Source organism: Paramormyrops kingsleyae, chromosome 17 (genome assembly GCF_048594095.1).
Source record: "Paramormyrops kingsleyae isolate MSU_618 chromosome 17, PKINGS_0.4, whole genome shotgun sequence".
Taxonomy (NCBI): domain Eukaryota; kingdom Metazoa; phylum Chordata; class Actinopteri; order Osteoglossiformes; family Mormyridae; genus Paramormyrops; species Paramormyrops kingsleyae.
The window spans coordinates 10,499,204-10,521,084 of NC_132813.1; the positions used below are offsets into that span (position 1 = coordinate 10,499,204).

Here is a 21,881-nt window from a genome sequence, read left to right on the forward strand (position 1 = left end):
GTCCTCCATTCATACAGCAGGAGCGCAGGCTGAGACCCTAACGCCCAGCATCTGTGTTACATCATACCTCTGAGCGCTACCAGCCTAATAAAAGATACAGCTGAATTATTTATCTGCTTTTCATACCCTGGCTGTCATTTACGTGTAACGAGTAACAGTCCCGGCTGCACTAGCGTGCACTAGCGTGCACTAGCTTGCATGATGCCATTATGCCGCATTTCCATATCACCCAACACTGTCAGAAAAATGTACCAGTTTGTACCTTTCAGGGCACAATTACTTGTCACTGGGGCTGTACCATCAAGCGTCAATTATACCCTAGTTGTAGATACATGTAGGTACAAGACCAGAAATGGACTTTCGCGCCATTCGGGGTACATTAATATTGTTTGTACCTTGGGGGAACTTTTTTTCTGTGCCTTTTTTTCTGACAGCGAGGGACAGTCACTGTGCCGACACTAAATCTTCTCTTCAGTGGCACTGCTTCGCAGTGCTACTGCATACATAGTAACACATTTACTGCATCTTTGCCCTGTGAACAACACTCTGCATAAAGCTTGGTGGAGTCCGTAGGTAATTTGATGCTTGTTGAGGCTGAGGTTGGTTTCTGTGCTAAGACAATATTTGAGAAGTGAGAAGCTGTAGTTACAGATGCTAAATGTACTGGAGTGACAGATGGCCTTGCTGACAGGAAGAGGAGTTAAAGGGGTGTCCCGGAGGGTCATCATTGAGGGTCAAAGACCCAAACCACTTCCTGTTGACCCCTGGACAAACTCTGACCTCTGCTGCAAGCTGCATCAATCACCTGAGCAGACTTGGGGGGGGGTAAAAGGGAACAGGGGTGGCATTGGTGGGGGGGGGTTCGAGTGCAAAAGCTCAGATGTGGCTTGAGTTCATGTTTGACATTTAATGACTAATTATCCTGCCTCAAATTTGAATTTTACAGAGAGAGAGAGAGAGAATTGTGGGGCACTAGAAAGTCCCAAGAAAGAGTGGATGTGAATATTATGGACTAATAACAATGGAGTAAGAAGGAATGTAAAAATGTACATCGCTAAGTATGATCACAGAGAAATGAACATAATGCTCTAAATGGGAAATAACCTTTTATGAGACCCAGCCAGAATGAATTTCAGTACAGCATGAGTTGCGGTTGCAATTTTAATAGATTAATATATATGTTAATATATGCCCTTCAAAATATTCTACATTAAGCATTATAACCTATTATCTGTAAAATGTAGCATTGCATATGCAAGGAAGACATTAACTGTAACCGTGGATAGCTTTGAAGAGAGCAGTCCTGTTTATAGGGGAAAAAGAAATCAGGACAATATATTTGAAAAAGAGCATTTTAATGTCATAATCATTATTATAACTGTTAACATCATCTTCTAAGTCCTTTGTTAGAAGAACACGGTCTGGGCTACAGCAGCTCTGTTTGTGCTTTGAGAGTCTTTTTTTGCCGGCCTCGTTCCTTCAGAGTCGAGGCAGGAATGACCCCGCGACTCTACCGCAGTCGGGGGAGATTACGAGGCAGTTCTGTACAGAGGTGCACGTGCAGCGAGGGGGGGGGGGGGGCAGCAGCATAGATGCCTGTGTTACGGGAAAAGCCGTTTTAGACGCGCGTTGCATGGCTGGGTGGGGGGGGGGTGCTCTGGCGGTCACATTGACCCACGGGGGGAAGACGCGGTTGAAGGCCGCTGTGTGGCGCGGGCTGTGGGAACACCCTGGGAAGAGGCCCCCGCAGACACACCGGCTGGCTGGAAGTACTTTGAAAAGGGAAGTATTGACGCCGTGGAGACTGAGGGAAATCCTTAGAATGTTTACAGACCACAAAGACTGCCATGTTAAAAAAAAAAAGAAACGTATAAAAACCTTCAAGTCGTTTCTCTGATACATATTTCTATTTACAGAAAATAATAAACAAAAAAGACATACGGAAATGTCGTACGGTCGCAGAATGAAGACAGGCATCCTTCGCCCATTCATGTGCTGCTTTGTGAGTTCAGGCCTCGGTCTCTGGCCTTTCTTGGGGGGGAGGGCGCCATTAGCCAGGCAGAGACGGTGCGGTTCGCCTTTTTAGGTGAGAGACGGCCCCTCTGCCCTCTTTCTCGTGGCGCCCTGCGCGTTCAGGGCCAACGCGAGTTTCAGCCGCTCGGCAAATCCAGGGGACGGCGCTTTGTGAGGGACCGGCAGCTGCATCTCGTCATCGGATGATTACCGCTGCTCCGGCGCGAAGCGGACAGGCCTCCCAGTGGCTGCAGCGGCGTGACCTTCGGAAGAGCGAGGGTGGAGAAGGTACCCAATGCGCGGGGGCGGGGCGGGGGGGGGGGCTTTTAGAAAATAATGGGTTCTTTGTGCCACTGGGCTAATTTGTGGGAGGAGAGGACAGGAAGAGAGGAGAGGAGTGTGTCTGAATCAAAGGCTGTGCTTTGTTTGATCTTGGCTTGTACATAATATTGATATTTGCTGCTTGGTGTTTATGACATTTATATATCTCCACATATAGCAGTGTTTTTGTTCTGACTGCCATAAATAAGTGAAGGTTTATATGTATAAGTATGGACTTGCAGGAGAGTCCTTGAAGGAATATCGCTGGATGTGTAAGCCGGACCGTGCTGATTGGCTGTAGGCGGTGACAGTGCCTCGGTGTGGGTGTGGCCTCCCTGTTCATGCCCCTCCCCCATCCCCAGTTAATGCGCATGTATATCCAGGCCCTGGCCTATGAGGGGCTCGGCAGGATGTGGGTGGGGGGGTGGATGCAGCAGCATGGCTGGGTGTGGGGGTGGGTACGGATGCAGGGAAGGGGGACCGTGGGAGTACCCTGGTTGGGGTAGGACAGGCCCAGGGTAGTCTGAGGATAAGGTGGTCATTCCTTGAAGTCCTGTTGAGAAATTCATGGGGGAAATAAATTGGGATTAATTCAGACAGGGTACATTCAGTTATTCATAGTGCAAAGTAAGTTGGCTTGGCATTGGTTTGGCAGAGCTGGTGGGGGCTGAGTGTCGAGTCACGTATTTGAAAATATATTAGGCTTCACAAATAGCCGATGGTCTTGGGACTTGGTGGGTTTGGCTTTGGGGCACAATGAACGGTATTTATAACAGACGTGCGACACTGTCTACCTCACCATTCCCAGTGCAGGGGACCCTCAGCGTGACTTGTGAGTTTGTAAATGAAGTGCAAATGAAGCATTTACAAAAGCACCGGCACGAACATGCCGCAGCCGTACCGTGCAGCGTCCTATTTAATAACCAGAGCGCTGCGGTTTATGTCCCCCCGCGCCCCCACCCCGGTCCCCTCCACTAATTAGCGCTTCATTATCTACAGTGTTTATACTAGAGTATTTCTTCAAAAGCACTGCTGTAAAAATGTGGTATCTAATGAATGCGGCACGCAGAGAGCGGAGACGCTCAGATATGTAAAATATCTCTGTGATCGCAATTTTACGTTCAGATTAACACTGCGATTAAGTCAACATTTGGAGTGGTTTGAGGAAACATGCATAGAAATGGAGCATCAAGAATTTAGCTAGCTGTACAAAATACACAATTAACAAATTGTGCCCCCGTCCCCAGTGACTAGCTAGCCTACACTACCTTATCTGCTGCGCCCTCCTATCTGTCATATAGCCTGACCAGTAGTAGTAGTCAGAATTGGTCTTAGAAGCAACTATATCTGTGTCGCTTGTATTTTTTGTATTTCTAGTACTGTCCTGTATCTCTCACCTGCAGTCCTGAGGCCCAAATGGGGCTGTCCTTCCAGTCCGTAGCCTCCCATCGCTGCTCCTTCTGGACTATAGGGGGCGCCTTGACCTTTGCCAGACAAAGAAAAGGTAACGTCCGGTACGCTGGTACACACAAGTCAGGGTTGACGGGTCATATCAAACGCAGCAAATTTTCCCCACCTGAGCGATTTGACTGGTCTATCATGGGCTGGACTATTCTGCGCCTTGCATTGATAAACCTAGAATAGAGATAATGGAAAGTTACACACAGGATATGTCATATGGTCACATGCTTAGGGAAAGTGATACTTCACCTGCTACTTCTCATCACATTAAATTTCCTTCCTGTCTACATAAAATTCCATTGCATGTATGTATCTGTCTATCTATCTGTCTGTCTGTCATCTGCATTATTGCAAGGACATATTAAATAAAAACAACAAAAGACTCTACTTTTGCTTCAGAGTGTGAACCAATCGTTGTGTATTGATCAATTCAGAGCAGAAGGTTGCTGCAAACTGCACCAACGGTGATTGTACTGACCAGTTGTTGACCTGCAGGATGGTAAGACCGGTGTCCTGGGAGAGCTGCTTTTTCTGCTCTTCGGAGGGGTACGGATGCTGGGAGAGGACAAAAAGAACCATGTCAGTATGTCGTACAGTATATTCTATACTCACTGGTCACACTCACGGGTTTAGAGTGTGAGGGGAAAATGCTGACAACGGGTGACTTCTGATGTCGGTACTGCTCGTCGTCTTTCACCGTCGAGCACACAACACGACCCGGCACCCATCAACACGCTAATGATGCAATTAAAATATACCTCCATCCTCAGCAAAGCACCATGGGAAATTACAATAGGAAAGTGCGTGCGGGATGCAGGCTGAGAGAAGCCGGGGGAAAACTGCTTAATCCGCATGCATCAGTAGCTGCGCGTGCGTCTGCGCAGTTCTCTCTGGTGGCACAGTGCTAAGGAACACATGGAGGAGATGAAACGCAGTGGTGAAAATTCTCTAATACACTTTACTGCTGGGCCTTAAGACAATGTATGCAGGGGCAAGAAAAAACCTCTCCCTATATTTCTCTCTTCTTCTTCTCCCCCACACCTTTTTCCCTCCTCCCTCTTTTCTCTTCTCTTCTCTCTCTCTCTCTCTCTCTCCCACTCTGGGGCGATGAGGCAGTACCTTCGGTAATTAGGATCCTTTCAGGAAGTCATTAAAACCGTTCCAATTATCTGCTAATTAACACATACTTGTTACAATTCCAGTCATGACTTAAGTGTTCAGTCCATTTCTCTGGTTTAGCAGTTCAGTTGAATTACTTCCAACGTGTTTTATTAACATGAAATCTGTACGTGTGTAAAATAGGTTAAAAAAAAAAAAGCAGAAGATCTTTAAAGTACCTTCCTTAAGTATATATGAAAATAGAAATGGAGTCGACCAAAAGTTATATCAATTTAAAAACGGTAGCTTAATTCTCAGCATTAAAAATCTGCATTGATGGCAGCGTAGACACCATGAGGACAACATGACGCAAGAACAGTCCCCATACAAAGCAGCGGAATACAGGATTTATGAAGGACAGGTCCATCCATCTTTCATAACTACTAATCTGGTACAGTGTTGACAGACAGCAAAGGGCACAATGAAGGCAACGCCCCAGACAGGATGCCGGTTAAATTAAATATAAGAGAATAGATGTTCCCTCCTTCCTTCTGCACTGTGTATTTCCTGGATTAGACTGCATGCTCACCATGACCTGATGAGCAGTTTATATAGCTGCCTATCTCACCAGACCTGTAAGCCAATGAGTAAAGCAGGTTGTTTGTAGCCCCCCCCCCCTCCACCCCCAGGGCTAACTTTCAGGTTGTGAGTCTGTGTCCTTAATCGACCTGCCGTCTATGCGGTTTGACAAACGGTAGCAGCACTACTCATGTTTTTTAAATTCCTTGAATTCGGAGTCTAATATAGCACTGCAATGGTACAGGGTAGAGGGTACAGGGTAGTGTAGTTATAGAGAAGCAGTGCTGTAAAATATGTCCTCCTGCTACTTCTTCCATTCTACCCACTACTTCTTCCTCTGCTACTGTGCTTCCGACTCCATTGAATCTTGTGTATGATCAGTGTATGATCCCAACTGGTCAGAGAGCTGGTCATAAGCCCGTGTGGTGGTAGGTAGGTCATTAAGTGAGGAGTGTCTGTATTATATGCAGCTGTGGAAAAAAAGACGAGACCTCTCTATATTTTTACATTAATCTGCCTTTTTAAATCCTGTTTTTTCTCCTGGTTCTGCCTGCAGGAGGCTACGCTGAGCAGCAGGCTGCTTCCAAAAACAAGGTGAAGCAGGAGACACTGGGAAGGACCAGAAACCAGCCAGGTAGAGGGCAGAAGCGACTTTCTAATGCCAGAGATGACTGTCAACTTATCCGACAGTTTCTCATGAATGGGAAGATGACATCAAGTGACCTTCTAAAGGAATGGAAAACATTCAGTGCAGGTGTGAAGTGCACTGATATATCAGACTCCGGGAAGCAGGACTGAAGTCCCAAAAAGCAAGGAAGAAGCCCTTCATTAATGAGAAACAGCGAAGAACCAGGTTGCAGTTTGCAAAATATATATATATTATTCACAGACGCACACCCATAAATTCAAAAAATTGTGCTGTGGTCTCTTAATTTTTTCTGCCGCTGTATGTTAAATACGCGGAAATAGGGTGTGAATGGCACGCTTTCGTCACACTTTCAGTATCTGCTCTGTCTCATTGCTCACCGATAGATGCTGGAAGAGCCAAGCCCTCATGATGTTAGTGGCTACTTTGGGGAAGATCCCTCGCTTTTTGTTGTTCCTCCTGTCCCGGTCGGTCTCGTCCTCCTCACCCGTGCTGGGGGAGGCCACGGCGCCATCGAGACCGTCCCCTGCCGTCCGGGGAGACAAGCGGGGAGGTTTGTCACCACGGACACATGGTACGGAAGAGGGTCTGTGGAGTTTACTCTGCGGCCCATTAGTTACTCATGCATCTACATACCCAGCAAAACCCAACATTTCCAGTAATACGTGCAGACAGTCCCAGACAAAGTGTCACCTTAGATTCTCTGCCTAATTTTATCTTGTCAAATGCAGGCCCCCCTGAATCTGCCAGGATATTTATGCCCCTCCAGCACCCCTGATCACTGTTTGTAATAGAGCAGAGTCTGCATGCCTACATTACTGTGTATCTGTGAAACAAAAACACATTCATGTACATATTTAAATATCTTTTTCCTTGTTCTACATATTCATCTGTTCTATTTTTCAATGAAGTGACCAATTCATTCTTTAAAGAAATTCAGAGACCAAAAGCCCTGAGGCCCAGAAAAATACATCTCTGTACGATTACCAGTGGAATAATATAATTATCAGTAATGTCAAAGTGATTATTTAGTGCAGCTCAGTGCTGAGCAGTAAGGAAAGCAGTCTGCCTCTAGTGAGGCTTTCAGCATGAGGCGGCGAGGCTCTGCGAGGCGCACCGGCATCGCTGCAATCGGTGCCATGCGAGGGCATGCCGCAGGAGGAGGGGCCAGGGGTCCCCGAGGGGGTAGAAACGCAGTCCTCTGGGTCCCGCAGCCACGACTGGTTCTGGACAAAAGCAATGTGAGGAATGAATGAGGGTAGATCCGCACAGGGCCATGCCTGAAGCAGGCCTCTCACGTCAAGTTAGAGACATAATTCCTTACAAACTTTATAGTATATTACATAGTGTATATAATATACAGTGTATATATAGTATATTCTATATAGAATAATACTAGTAATACTCTCCTTTTTTGAAAACAAAAATCTTTAACAAAAGTATTTAACTTTTCAAAGAGAATTAATTCTTCAAGATTCCGCGCTTTTAGTACAGTACATCATCATACCTATAGAGGCTGCTTCGATCTGCGCCACCCTGTTTTTTCAGTGGGTTTTACTAGCATAGATATGGCTGTAACTCACCTGATCTGATAGACTGGTGCAGGAGCCAGTGAAATCCTCCATGTCTGACTTTGACCCGCCCTCCCGGTCATCCAGGACCAGGTCAGTGGGCATTTTACCCTTCAGACAGGTGATGTAACGGTGGCAGAAGTTGTCACAGAGGTCATGAACCTTAAAGTAAAACATCACAAAGAGGTTTATAAATGCTACGTGTGACAGGCAGGCCGTAGCCATTGAGGTCTGTTATTCCTGAGAACCGACCACGACAGGCAAGGGAAGGCTGGAGGGCAAAATGAGATGAAAGCCAGTTACCTTCTCAAGTTCCAGCAAGTGGAAGCGCAGAACCTGAATCGCCTGAATCATCTTGAATCAAGTGGAAAGAGAAGCGGAAAATTATAGTCGTGTTGCCCATGACAGTGTTTCCCAATCCGGTCCTCGGGAGCCCTCAGACAGTCCATGTTTTTGCTACATCAAAAGCGTGGACTGACTGGCAGGGAGCTCAAAAGGAGCAAAAACATGGACTGACTGTGGGTCCCCGAGGACCGGATTGGGAAACAATGGCCTATGATAATGACAAACTAGGATTTCCTTATACTTCAGAAGACGAGACTCTTGCACAGAGAGAGTACAAAGTGCTGCTTGAGTATTGAAACTGAAAGAAACTGAATATAACTAGGAAACCATGGTCTAAAAGCAAGATGGGATCAGAAAGTAGGAGAATGTGCGTGAAAGTGTGTGTCTTTGCCTATGCGTGTTGCATACCAAGTTGTCCAGTTCGGGGTTTGATGAAAAAATCGGCTTCTCTGAGCGAATCTGAGGAACGTGAAAAAAATCAGTGTTGCATTAGTGATTATGCCAGTATTTCCAATATTAATGACTGCCTAAAGTTATTTTAATATTTACAGTAGAGGGTCTGAGCAGAAAAACCATTCCTCTATGAAAGCAGAGAAGGACATGTGCGGGCACCTGCTTAGCAAAAGCGGCGATATCGTCGTTAAACGAGTCGGAGGAGCAGACGTCATTGTGGTTGGTGCCCCCGTGGAGGTGTGGCTGACTGGACGACGCGGTGGACTCCCGCGGAGAGCAGGTGGCCAGCTCACACTTCTCAAACACGAGTGCCAGCAGTGGAAACAGGGGGTGACTGAGAAGCGAGGAGATTGAAGAGTGAGTTTTAACTAACCAGCAGGCAGACGCATTGGCATATGCTGCGAGAAATACAGAGCGTAGATGTGAAGGGCAACCAAATTAGAATGTATAATACAAACAACATCTAAAAGCACATGCATGGACAGTAAAGGGATATCAAATCAATACTATGCATTGGCTTTGCAACACACACACACTCATTAATACACAATAGCCCACTGCGAAGTAAATTAGACTTGGATGATTGTACTGACCCATATATCTGGTCTCGGTGGTGTTTGAGGGAGTCTGCAGCAGGGTGGCCGTAGTGGGGGGGAGGAAGTGACCTCATGGTTTCTCTATACCCCCCCAGAAGCATGCCCTCTGACCCTGAGAACTGCACCAGGTCCTCATACTGAAAGAAAGAAGAGGTTTATAATTCTCGGAGAGAGGGAGACTGAAAGGCTTGAGTAAAGAGTAATGGAGGTCATGATTAATGCTGTTACTGGTGGAAGGAATGGCCATGATTATTTGAGACCAGTAACAAGCGCAGTATGAGCGATAACGAAAAGGAAGGCAGATGGAAAACTGTGCCAGGAGGAGCCCAGCGCCGCGCGTGGGGTCGTTAGCTGCAGATGAGTTTCTCTCCTCCTCGTTAATTACTGAAACTGGAGGCTCTTTGATGTGCAATTTTTCTGCACGCATCGCCTCACCGTTGCCGACAACCTCGCTGGGACCCACACCAGCATGTGCGCATAGCTGTCTGTAAACAATAATGAGCTCTACTCTCCAACATACTTTTGCACAAAAAAATACAAATACGCACACACATACACCCACACTCGCCATGCACTAGAAGCACCAATAGCAAAACAAACACGTGTCCATTTCTTCAAAATTCACGTACATTATAGGTACACTTCACTCATATAGTATATTGTATGATTATATACTTAGTTACATAGTATAATACAAGCGCAATTTTATATCAAATATTCATTTTCAATGATTTACGCGTCCACCTGCTCCAAGAAAGTGGCACGGCATCATAATTTTATCATTAACATGGCGTATTACAAGCAACGCCTGTTCCAGCGATTGTAACGTTCACTGTCCTCTCTTCAAAGGCGCGAGACAAACTCTGGAATTATTTTTCAAGATGCAGAATTGAGATTTATGGAAATAATATTAGTAAGTTAAATTCAAGAATCTCTCACAAACACCCAACTTTATCCTTGAGACAATTACAATACCAAAAATCCTGTTTTGGCTTGTGCTGGAAATGCGTATGAATCATGTTAATTTAAAATAAAACAGGTTATTTGCTTAAGCCTTAGGTCTGATTACTTTCGGGAAATTATTTTACCTGCACTTGCGGCCAGTGAGTGTTCTCTGTCATGGGATTGTTTTTGGAATGTAGTGTTTATGTTTTATTTTTTAATATTTTAAACTAAAGACGCGTTTACATTTTTTTAAGATTCTACATACCTTTTTGTTTTAATAACTCCAACAAAATCACGTGATTTTTCTTTTTCATGATTTCCACTAATTGAGTTTTAAATGTCGTCTTATTGTGGTTTAATTCAGCATTGAAACTTTAGAACTGGTTAACAAGAAATATGTTTCAACTGATACAAGCCAAACAACATATATTTCTGTTTAATTAAGATATATGCACACCGTTTTCTTACACCTCGAAAGGCGTTTACATTTATTTTCATTTCTATTAATCGTTTCAGTGACCTTCAAAAGTAAAATAATGTAAGGAAGTTAATATTACAACTGAAACAGACAAACTACGTAAACAACAGATTGTTCTTTAAAAGCAAACATAACTAACGTGTAATGCTCGAAAAGGTAAAGAACTTAAAGTATTATTTAAAAATCTATGTATATTATGACGAACGCCTGTGAAAAGCTTTCTGTCATGATTTTATTTATTCTCCAAATAGTTATAGACCATTTATTATATTGCGTTTATATGATTCAACTGTTAGGCCTACTCTTTATATTAAATAACACAACTGCACATATAATTCTAACAGCGTAAAAATGCCGTGCTTTAATAATCTACGTTTCAGTAGTGTGGCCCTGTTAAAGTTTCTCGTTAATGCTAATTTCCTAGCAGAGACGCCCGCGAACAAGGTATAAGTTTATCTTGTCATATTTCAAATATTCCAAAGAATGATCCCGTTTTAGCACTTAATAAATGAGACTTTGAAAAAGTTTAATGGGGGATTTTTTTGAAACACTTCATATCGGGATAGACAGGATAGTGGATAAGCAGCATGCTGAAAATTGTGTTTGTCTAGTGACACCTATGTCTTTAGGATTGAAGACATATACCGTGCAGGAAGAAAAAAGTGCGGGGTTATTATAAATTGCACTTTTAAAAGTTACACATTGTTACGTAATTCCAATGCTTCGTCACCACTGTTTTCGTGAGGTGTTCATGTGCGCTGGTGCATATGTTGCAGAAATACTTGGTAACATAATAAAAGACGGACAAAACAATAACATTTATGTAAATATAAACCAGTAGCCTATGTGTTTTATGATGAAACCGTTTTCAATCAGATAGGCCTACGTAGGCCACTTCAGATACTAGGCCTATATATTTTTATAGCTATGCTAAAGATGTAAAACGGCCAGTGTTTGTGTCTGAACTACCGAATATGTTAGCAGTCAACAATTTAAACAATAATTATTAACATAGTGTTTCCATATGTTTACAATTTAATTTAATCCATGATTCATCATTAAACGTTCCACATAAATTAACTTTAGAATGAGTTATATATTCATATAGGTTAGAGACAATCAAAGAAAAGACAGGGAGAGTTCTGTTTAATAAATATTTTTATGGCCTTAGATTTCACGGTAATTTTGTCCATCATATATAGAACAGGGCCATAAGGGGAGGGCAGCATCTTGCACTGCGCTTGGCTCCAGTCATTAACTCACTGTAGCAAGAAAGTTGACCTACTTACCGACTTCGTCTCCCTTTCGCTCTTCCGTCTGTCTTTCTCTCTATTCTTTTTCAACACAGATTCTCCGCTCCTAAACCCCCCTTTCTTGCTGACGATACTAGTCAGATAAAGCTTTTATTTTATACAGCCGTTTCGTACTTGTTCTAAAACAAGTTAATTCGCATGAATTACTTCGACTGATGTATCCCAGTTTATGGTTAGACGAACTCGTCATCTTCCTCCGCTGAATAAGTTTTGATGAACAAACGCAGTATATGCAGGCTACATCTGAGACTAATAAATGTTTATCAGGAGAATATTTAACGATTCTACTTTTAAATTTAAACTATAAAGGCATAGCCTACTGGCAACAATCATCAAGCAGCATTGGATTCACAGAAACTGTAATTGGAGTGGAAAGTTGCATTATTATTATTGTTATCATTATTGTTATGATTGTGTTTACTATTATAATAATATTAATAATAATAATATTAATAATAATAATAATAATAATAATAATAATATATATTTGTGAAGTTCCACCGTGCCCATAAATACACGACTTGTATTATAGTCGGATATTAACTAAGCTTCGGTGCAGCGTTTACAGTACAAGTAGCGATTCCCCCGGTGAAAGAACAGAGGGCAGTGAGTGGAGAGGCAATAGTGCCATGTCGTGGGGCCGAAATGGCACATAATAACAAGACGAACAAGACAGATGGAAAACAGTCCTAGATCTCTAGATATTTAATGCGCGCATTTTATGGTCATTATGATTGTAGTATCCCGCGGTAAAGTGTACAGAGATTGAGGGTAAGATAGTAATTATAATGATAACAGACAGCGAACCTACCCTTTTATCCATGCGACACGGAAGCCAATTCTACACCGGGGAAAACGAGATAGCAGAGCGGCTGTCCAGCGCAGGCGATTCTCCACTTGTATCCAGGTTATGCGATCAAAATAATGTGGTTTCGCGATGTGTAAAGATGGTCAGCTTTACAACGGATGCTCCGAAAGCTTTACCGCCGGTAATAAAGCTACGTCTGTATTTCAAATAAAGCTAGAGTATATACAGTTGTAGCAGAAAATAAATAACAATAGAAATAAATTATGTATAGACTATAATACACTTAGTAAAAAAGGATGCTGCCGTAATATAGTACTGTTGATATAAATACTACTACTATAGGCTACTAAACAGGATGAACTAAGATAGGTGTGTTTAAATGAAAAATAATTTAGGGAAAAAAAGAATTCTGTGGGAAAATAAGATTTTGTATCAGATTCCCAAAAAAGGGGGCATATCCTTGGAGCGTCGGCTCGGACTGTTAGATCGTGCTCGGGTATCCTACTCGGGCTGAGGCGGCGGTTCCTTGAGCGCAGCCGGGAACGCGGCGTGTCTCCGGCTTCGGCGGGCGAGCAGGATGTCGAGGAGCGTTTAGGGACTCCGTGCTTTTTGGCCGCTCCCGCTGTCCATCGACCGAGGCAGCTGGCTGGAATATGTCACTGCGCGAAATGAGCGATGGAGCTTTAAGGGGACGGTGAAGAGACGGAGGGTGTGATGAAGGTTGGGAGTTGTTTGCGAGGTCAAAACGCGGCGGGGTATTGCCACCCCCCCACCCAGCCTGGTCTTTTGACTTAGGCTCACGCATTACAAGCGCTCTCTCATTCATATCATTGGCACACTCCTTTACATACACACAAAAACACACACAAATAGGCGACTTAAACTGGTATTTGCACTTTGCAAAAGAAGATAAAAAAAACATCCGAAGTTGATTTAAAATGGTTTTGCTAGTCATGGGTTAGCTTGCTGTTTTGTCTTGCACATTTATTTGCTAATGTATAACCTATCACTTTTACTGAAAACACAGGCTCCAAAAATCATTTCCATTCTTTGGAAATCCAGATCCATTTTCTTAATCTCAGGTTTCAAGAAACTTACTGAACTCAATAATGATAGCCTATGCGGTGCGTGCCGCGATTATTTTCATGTTTATTCTATTAGGCTATAAAAACGTTGCCAGAACCGTGGCAAGTATTATCCCTGATTATCCCTTGTCTACAGGTAATCAGTTGAAACAACCTAGTAAATTTATTGCCCTGCTTTGTACTGTTTAGTAGACATAAATAGAATACAGGCTAACCGTTTTCCCTGTCAAAGATTTTTAAATAAAAGTCTCAAAATTCTAATATACAGCCTATTTAAACATCAATCAAAAGTTTTGATTCAAAACGTTATACCTTGTTATATTTTTCGCTATAAATTGTTACCCTCTGGCAGGTTTTAAGACCACGTTGTCGCTATTGTTCTAACCTTTTAACGTTTTATGACGGTTTTAGGCCTAATTGTGCGTAATAATGACTTTTGTCCATAAGTTTGCAACTAAATTTTTTTTTATTCGTATAGGAATAAAAAAAGAAAGAAAACAGCGACGACGGCCATGGCTCGTCTTGTGTTGTAAATTACACTTAAGTAACATAATAATTATAACGAGCGCTCCCCGTACGCGCAGCCCCCTCCCCCCCCGCAGCGAGCTTTCACCGGGCGGCCAGAACTTCAATCGGCGCTACATCGGCGGGCACATTGGGCCGGAGCTGCGGCGCGGCGGGGGGCGGAGAGAGTGACAGAGGCGCAGCAAGCCGGCGCTGTAACATCAACCAAACTGTGGCCTTTAAACGCCGCGGGAGGGTCACTGTTAATTGGCACGATTACAACTAAAGAAGCCTTTAACAGCGACGCGATAACGTCAATGAAACATATGAATGGAGTCATTGACTTTGTTTATTGTTTAATGTATTATTTCCCAGTCCGCCATAGTTAGATATACTGATAAAATCTCGATTACTGACGTACCGTAAGGCGTATCGTAGTTGTTGCTGAATATTACTATTATTTACAAAAACGGAATCGAGTGTTTTTTTAATATACGTTTTGTTTTTATTGCGCATCGTTTCATTTGCAAGCAGGGGCAATTGTTGATGTTTGCATTTCTGTGTGTGATTTTGGTTTTGGTTTCTTGACGGTTTAAATGCACTCGTGCGCCTGAGTGAGTTTGTGCATGATTAACCATTTTTGTGCCTCTTTTCTCTCGTGTGTGTCTTAGTCTTTGCACGTGATAGTGAATGAAACAACTGTGCGCGTGTGTCTGCAGCGGTGTCAGGGGCCAGTGCAGGCTGTGTCTGACCCAACAGGGCAGGGGACCAACAATGCGAAAGAGGAAATGCGGCTTTGGGTGGCTGCAGAGCACAGTTTAATGGGAACCGGGAAAACAGGAGTGACAAAATGCTTTATGTAAAGGCTCTGACTGTATTTTCCTTCTACTTCCCCATTAATCATTTTGTGGAATTTAACTATCTACTTATAACGATAATAAATGGTCTATTAGTAGTACCATTTTAATTAATATTCCTTTCCATGTAATTAGTGCTATTGTCCATATCATTCTACTGTTGCTGTAAAAGCCAAAACAATGGGGTCTTGTATAAAACATACTGTGATGTCGTAGTTACATATATGGTATCCGAGTTTGTGTTTTCCAACTTACTAGTGATCTAAAAGAATTGGCTGAAGCAGTATATTTAATTTTAAAGAATTTTGGTATATGGAAGTTGGTGCACATATGTTGTGGATATGACTTCTATAGCACATATACTGCGAAAGTTTAAAATGGAGCCACGGAAGAACGCTCGCCGAATGAGAAAGGAAGCTGAGGACCTTTGCATTTTGACCTTAGATTTCAAACTCTGTTCTGAAAGGATATGGCCTTTCCTCTTCACCCTGGTACGTTGCTCTCAAATAAAGTTCTGAAGTAATCAGATCCATATAAACATCCACATCGTTTGTCCAAGACAGGGTCATCAACCCCAGTAAGTCAATTGCCGATGTCATTTATAGACCTATTGGTTGTATTTAAATACAAATGTGCTGTTTTCTTTCCACTAAAGGAAATGCATTTTAAATTATGTACTTTCAAAGTGCCATTTTAAAAGATATGTCAAACAGAGGAAGTAGATTCTTATGTTTCTGAAGGTAACTGATGATCTTATATGTCAACAAGGTAGTAATATCCAGTGGCAGTGACGGAATATGAAAGGATGCTGCGGTTCTGAAAAGACATTAAGTCAGCGATGATATAAGGCCGTTATAAGTTAAACTTGATGATTCCGTTTAAGTACATTCACTCCTCACACCATGCAGTTTTATATTGCTTTTAGTGACTTTTAGAGGATAGTCAATTCCATGTTTCCATTTATGGGCTGGCAATGGTGATATGATCCTGGATGCTCCTCTGAAGGGCAAATCTTCCCCGTGTGTTCTTGGAGTTCGCAGATTAACTGATCTAAGGCCAATAGTGAGGTCAGCTTACAAAACAAAACCCTGTTATGAAATGCATAGCGCTTGAAAACCACATGGGCAGGAATTTTGTTTATAGGGTGGTCTGTATATTTATAATAGCACGAGTTATATATATATGCATATATACTGTATATATAGCTTTGATGCATCTTGAATGTGTTTCTATTTATGAGTATTTAAATGTACTGAAATGACATGCTACTAATTTCAAAAATATATTGGTTTGAGGTCTGCGTTTTGTCACATTGTGCTGCGCTGTGAAATATTACGACATTTCGTTCATTTGCTTGTAACCCTTGTTTTCCACATTTTCATGGATCGCATTATGAATTATGGCGACGTACAGGTGATTTCCCTTCGCCTAACAGTTCATAGCCAGCTTCTCCCATGCGCTTATACCAAGTCAGCATGGATTAGTGTTTCAGCATCCTGGCACGATCCTGTTTGAGTAACATGGCAGAGATATTTCTGTGACAGAGCTTCCTTCCTTGTAATTGTCATTTGTAGAGATGCATGACCTGGCTGGGGAGCGAACACCCAGGGGATTGTGGGAAAAGCTGCGGTGGCCATCCACCCTCGGCACCGTGGGCCGCTGCGCTGGTTGACTCCAGTAAAATGAGCAAAGCTGCCCATGACCCTGAGCTGCCAGTCCGGCAGGGAGAGCAGGGCGGTGGGTCAATTCAAAGAGCAGCCAAGCCAAAAAGGGCTGGGGGGGGGGGGCTGCTTTTTTATGAGCGTGTGCCTCTCTCCACTTTCTGGGCCGTCTGGCTGGCCTCTCGTAAATCTCCCTGTGCCACACTCCCTCTCATCTCTGTCCATATTTCTCTGGCTGCTGCACTACCAATCGATCACCAAATTCTTGCCTGGTTTGTAACGTATCTTCTGTCCATATGTCTGTTGTCTCTCGAAATCCCTTCCCTTCTGTTTACCGCCCCCACGCCCCCCCCCCCCCCCCCCCCCCAAAAAAAACACCTTTCTTCCCCAGCCCAGTTGTTTCCCCTACCCACTTTTTGCTCCTCACTTTTACAGGGCGCCCGTCTCTCTCGCCTTATTACCGCCGGCTCTCGCACCTCTCTTCTCCTCCGCTTTCCTGTTTTCCCCTGGTTTTCCACTCGCCATCTCCTTACTGATGGAGATTAACTTTTAGCTGAGGCACCATTAGTTTCCCTGACTGTTTGTTATTAAGTAGATGGATGAAGGCTCACCATGCCAGGCAGACGCCTCGCAATTACAGAGAGTCCAGTGATAGATAGAGGGAGAGAAAGAGGGAGCGAGGGTGGAGAGAAGGAGAGAGAGGGGGCATCTATCAAACCCCTTAATCTAACTGTCACTACCGGGGAGATGGGGATAGAGGGAGCTGAGGACAGCTCACGTCTGGCCTCACGGCTTAAAGGGACTCTGTGCCCGATCTCAGGCTATCCACTTAACGTGTTCATTGAAATGATGAGCATATTTACATCACGGGTCCCCGTAATGTTACCCAAAGGACCATACACACAGTCTATGTGGTGGATATACAGTATACGCTTCCAGAGATCTGTTTGTGGCGAGCGTATTGTCAGTGCCTGTTTGTTTGCCGTTTACCCGTTTAAGAAGAAAAATAACGACGATTCAGGTGTTTCACCACCGACAAGAAAATTATTTATCACTGCAGAATTACGTAATTACACATCGTTGTCGATGTCAATGTTTTTTGTCACTAACAGAAAACTTAGATTAGAAACCTTTAATAACATTTCTAGCCAGTGGTACTTTACTTTAAGTCATAGACTCCACAAAATTCATGGATAGAAATTTCTGGGTAGAATTTTTTAAATGCTGTATGGATGTGTTTTCACATCTCCGTCCAAAAAAGGGGGTGAATTAGCAGAACACAGTAAATTGTGTGGTTGTTAACGAATTAGCGTCCTGCCCGGCACAATCACAGCGCTGCTTTTCCAGCGAGCACAGACCCCGAAGCCGTGGATGCATTACCGTCTCACAGATACCATGTAAGAAAGCAATTCCAGGCTGTCTTTTATCCAACCACCTCTCCGCCCTGAAACCTCCCCCATCCGTCCCGTGGAGTGAGTGATGGGCTGGAGGGATTAATACTTCTTCGCTGACCACAGGAATGATGTATGGAAAGGTGTAGAGAGGGGGATGCAGAGACAGTAAAAAAAAAGAAAAAACACAGAGAAAATCAATCTAATCTCGCCGGGGTCTGCTTTGCGTTTAAGGAGCTAACAAACACTCAGGGTGTAAATACTTTTTTTTTTTTTTTTGAGTTGTTCTTTTTTGTAGTTTTTTTTTTCCCCGTTTCTTTAAGATGATACAAATTGGATTTGGAGGATGGGTTAATATTTGATGATCAATGGCCCAGAAAGTCAAATGATAAATTAATAGCTCTGATCAGTCACACTGATTAGACGTGACCAAGAATATGGGTTCATGATTCATCCTGTGATGAGCATTTGTCTCAGCGCAGCGCCCCGAACCACAAGCCGAACCGCCGGGCTGCCGGAGAGCAGCTCAGGACCCGGCCCACCGAAGGAGGTTTATCCCATATCACTGGGGATTTGGCAAAGTGTGTGTGCGTGGGCTCTCACCTCAACCTGCGTGTGTTAATCAGAATCACAGCAGTACCGTGACCTGGTTAAGATCAGATAAGGACGGCCAGCTTCTCTTACCTCCCTGCTCCATTTGTCATGGACCAGCTGTCGAGTGGCCATGATTGGCTGCTGCCTGAGACAGATAGGCCAGGGGTCCCTGATTGATGGCCGTGGCTCCAGAAGTTTCTCATTGATCAAGAAAACAGGCAGAAAAGTTGATGGAAAATGAGGGAGGGAAGGCGAAAGTAGCAGAATGATAGCTGCAGTCTTCCTTGGGGCGAGGGAGCCCGGCGAGAGATTAATCAAGATGCATGCATACGTTAAATATGTATAATTACAATATATTTAGGTTGTTGTACTACTTTTTGTCTGAATAGACAACAGTGTGACAGTGATGCTAAAGTGGAATTTCAAAGGATAACAAAGTCCTCTAGAACTCTTTTTGAGCTTATTTTAATATTAATCTGTGTTTTGAATATGTATTCGTCTGTGTGATGAATTTCCTGGATTACGCTCTGCTACTTTTAGACAAACACTGTCGATAACATATAAGAACAAGAGCACATCCCTGAGTTGTGTACGTATTAAAGTAAGCCATTGCGCAGTTAACTCACGTTGTTTTAACAAAGCAGTCTGCCTCGGTGTACAAGTGCAGGTTCCTCCAGGATAAATTCTGATTCTGATCCTGGTTGATAATAGATGTGTATGGACATTTGTGTCTGTATGCAGCTAGAATGATCTCTGTTTGAGAGGCTGCACAATTGTGTGTGAGTGCATGTCGATATCTGCGTGTACAGCTTTCTGGGTCTCAGCTAAATCGTCTGTGATGCGCATGAGGTTTTTTTTTCCAAAGATGTGTCTTTATTGTTTTTCAAGAGAAAAATGGGTCCAACGTGTGTAAGTGCATATGAATATGCCTTCGTGTGGTGTAGTGTAAATGTATGTGTGTGTGTGTGTGTGTGTGTGTGTGGTGTAGTGTAAATGTGTGTGTGTGTGTGTGTGTGCACGTCGCCGTGCTCGTTCCTGTGCGAGTGTGTATGGAGAGTGGGCTGGTCAGCAGTGTGATTGAGGACTCTCCGTAGGGGGGTCAGTCGTGGAAGGTCATGACCTGAGTGGCCCTGGGGGAGTGGAGATCATCAATCAGTAAGGGGCAGTGCGGAGCAGCAGGGGTACGACACGCACCCCTCCCAAAATAACCCCCTCCAATTCCACAGGGAAACAGATGGGATTTGGGGGACATCACTTGCACCCTCCCCACCACACACACACACACACACACAGGTTTGTAATATCTTTGTGGGGACTCTACATTCATTTCAATAGGGAAAACTCTCACAACATGACGACCCCTACCCAGCCCTGACCTTAACCATAAGTAACCAAACAAATTTTTAGTTTTTTGATTGCATTCGCAGATCTTTGTGGGGACCTGAAAAATGTAAAAAAGCAGGTTTTTATTACATTGTGGGGGCCAAATAAGACACATTGACAGGTGTAACACCTCCAAAATGAGAAATGCATGCAATATAATTTAAATAAAGTGAAAGTAAATAATACATTTTTAAAAATTGATAGAACAAGTATGAAGCTGTTTGGAAGAGGACCTGGGCAAAAGACTGCAATGATTAAAAAAAGAGAGAAAAAAACTATTATAAAAAAAACAACACAACAATATCATAGGGCAGACGATGATATTCAGCCAGCTGGCTTTCATGCAGACTGTTTTCCTCTAATCACTGTGCTCCATTATGCTGGTTAAAGCATTTTACGAAATAGGACAGTGTCTTGGTCACTTCAGCTTGCAGATGTGGAACGTAAAAGTAGGAGCAGACACACCTAGAGCATTTTACTGTCATTTACAAAAGAAACTAAACATAAATTTACAACTGAGACACCGTTTAGAATTTTATTTATACGTACCACAAGAGCTTAGCATAAAATAGCATTTGTTGTGTAAAAATTTAATAGGTTTGGGTAAAAAATATCATTTTTTACAAAAGGTGATTTTGTGGACAAGTGTTCAATTATGCTTAGACATAAAGATAGTTGTTATTCATCTTTTTGTCTAGAGAGAGAATAATTGTTACGGTTCAAATGTGGAGTTTGGTAGGGGAAGCGTAATGGTGATGAAATATTAATCTACTTCCTTTAAGGAGCAGAGAGGTGGAACATGAGGCCTGATACTTTCTGACCATGTTCATCCCTCCTTTGAAGATGCAGGAACATCATGTTCACATCTCCTATCAGCTCCTTAAGGACACGGCTGCACTGCTGGTGGCAGGTACCCACATGGCCATATTTTCTCCTCCGTCAGCTCGGGGTGACCACTGATATTTCATTCCCGTCTCTATGGTTTGATCAAATTAAAATCAGCCTGATTTAAAGTCTTACACATCAATATATAATCAAGGGGCGTAACTGTGGCCTGAAATTCCATTTTTCTGGGGGAAAAACCGAGCATTGCAGATGTGAGGACTAAATTATTTAATAGACACTTTATGAAAAGTGTTACGTATTTCTTATTTCATCCATTTAAACATCTCGATATCTCTGTAATGATTAAGGTTAGTATGAATGCTTTGGCTTTCCAGTGTTACAACAGCAAGTCCTTTCCTGATGTTTGCATCAGCGACATTTGTGTAAAAACATTCACAAACGCAGTTTTACCCCAGTCCTGGTACAAAACTTGATCAAATATAGCTCTGTAAAAATCATCCAAAGTAACCGGCATAGCCAAAGATTGGCATTGGATACAGTATTCACTATTCAAGTTATCAGTTTGCTCACATTCACCACTTTTTGAATGGTGCATATTTTAAGTCTGTATAAATAATGGAAGGTCTTTTTACTTCTTATGAAATTCCCTTGTCATGATTTATGATGATTTAGCTATTTTTAGCGGAACCCCCCCCCCCCCCGCCATGTGGCCTCCAGCTCAGATTGATCCTTGGCAACCATAAGTGGGGGGGGGGCTTCCCTCAATAGCATTAATATGTATTGACAAAATCGCATTGATTCAAAGAGTCCAAGACTTGATTTATCACTCGGCTGAGGAAATGCAAGGCTGTAAGGCCAGGAATTTATCATGGATGCTTGATTTAAAAATCCACATTTGGCCATGAAAGTTTAGACTAATATCAATGTTAACTC

General features: G+C 43.1%; 1 protein-coding gene and 1 long non-coding RNA gene across 5 annotated transcripts; one reads left to right on the forward strand and one right to left on the reverse strand.

Annotated features, from left to right (window-relative positions):
- The first annotated feature begins 1,913 nt into the window (after positions 1 to 1,913).
- LOC111844025 (uncharacterized) lies at positions 1,914 to 21,636 on the forward strand. Its single transcript, XR_011983326.1, has 7 exons — positions 1,914 to 2,002; positions 2,087 to 2,301; positions 3,712 to 3,838; positions 4,291 to 4,374; positions 6,029 to 6,106; positions 6,505 to 6,692; positions 20,885 to 21,636. It is a non-coding gene; the product is annotated as an uncharacterized lncRNA (long non-coding RNA).
- meis3 (myeloid ecotropic viral integration site 3) lies at positions 2,295 to 13,321 on the reverse strand. 4 transcript variants are annotated; one of them, XM_023812095.2, is made up of 12 exons: positions 12,631 to 13,319; positions 9,081 to 9,220; positions 8,647 to 8,821; positions 8,443 to 8,493; positions 7,993 to 8,043; positions 7,702 to 7,851; positions 7,236 to 7,344; positions 6,499 to 6,644; positions 4,274 to 4,350; positions 3,911 to 3,969; positions 3,732 to 3,818; positions 2,295 to 2,887 (listed from the first exon to the last, which is right to left on the reverse strand). In XM_023812095.2, the coding sequence occupies exons 1-12, from the start codon at positions 12,640 to 12,642 to the stop codon at positions 2,697 to 2,699; spliced, it is 1,248 nt and encodes a 415-aa protein (XP_023667863.1). In that variant the 5' UTR covers positions 12,643 to 13,319; the 3' UTR covers positions 2,295 to 2,696. The 4 variants fall into 4 exon arrangements, with proteins under 4 accessions (XP_023667863.1, XP_023667864.1, XP_072557594.1 ...); XM_023812096.2 differs by lacking the exon at positions 12,631 to 13,319 and adding an exon at positions 11,796 to 12,150; XM_072701493.1 differs by lacking the exon at positions 12,631 to 13,319 and adding an exon at positions 10,294 to 10,525.
- Positions 21,637 to 21,881: the final 245 nt, after the last annotated feature.

Excerpts from the sequence above, each read along its gene's own strand:
- meis3 (XM_023812095.2), bottom strand. Across the intron at positions 7,345-7,701 it reads GCACCAGTCTATCAGATCAG|AACCAGTCGTGGCTGCGGGA; the intron begins GTGAGTTACAGC and ends GCTTTTGTCCAG. Across the intron at positions 6,645-7,235 it reads CACCGATTGCAGCGATGCCG|GGGACGGTCTCGATGGCGCC; the intron begins GTGCGCCTCGCA and ends CCCGGACGGCAG.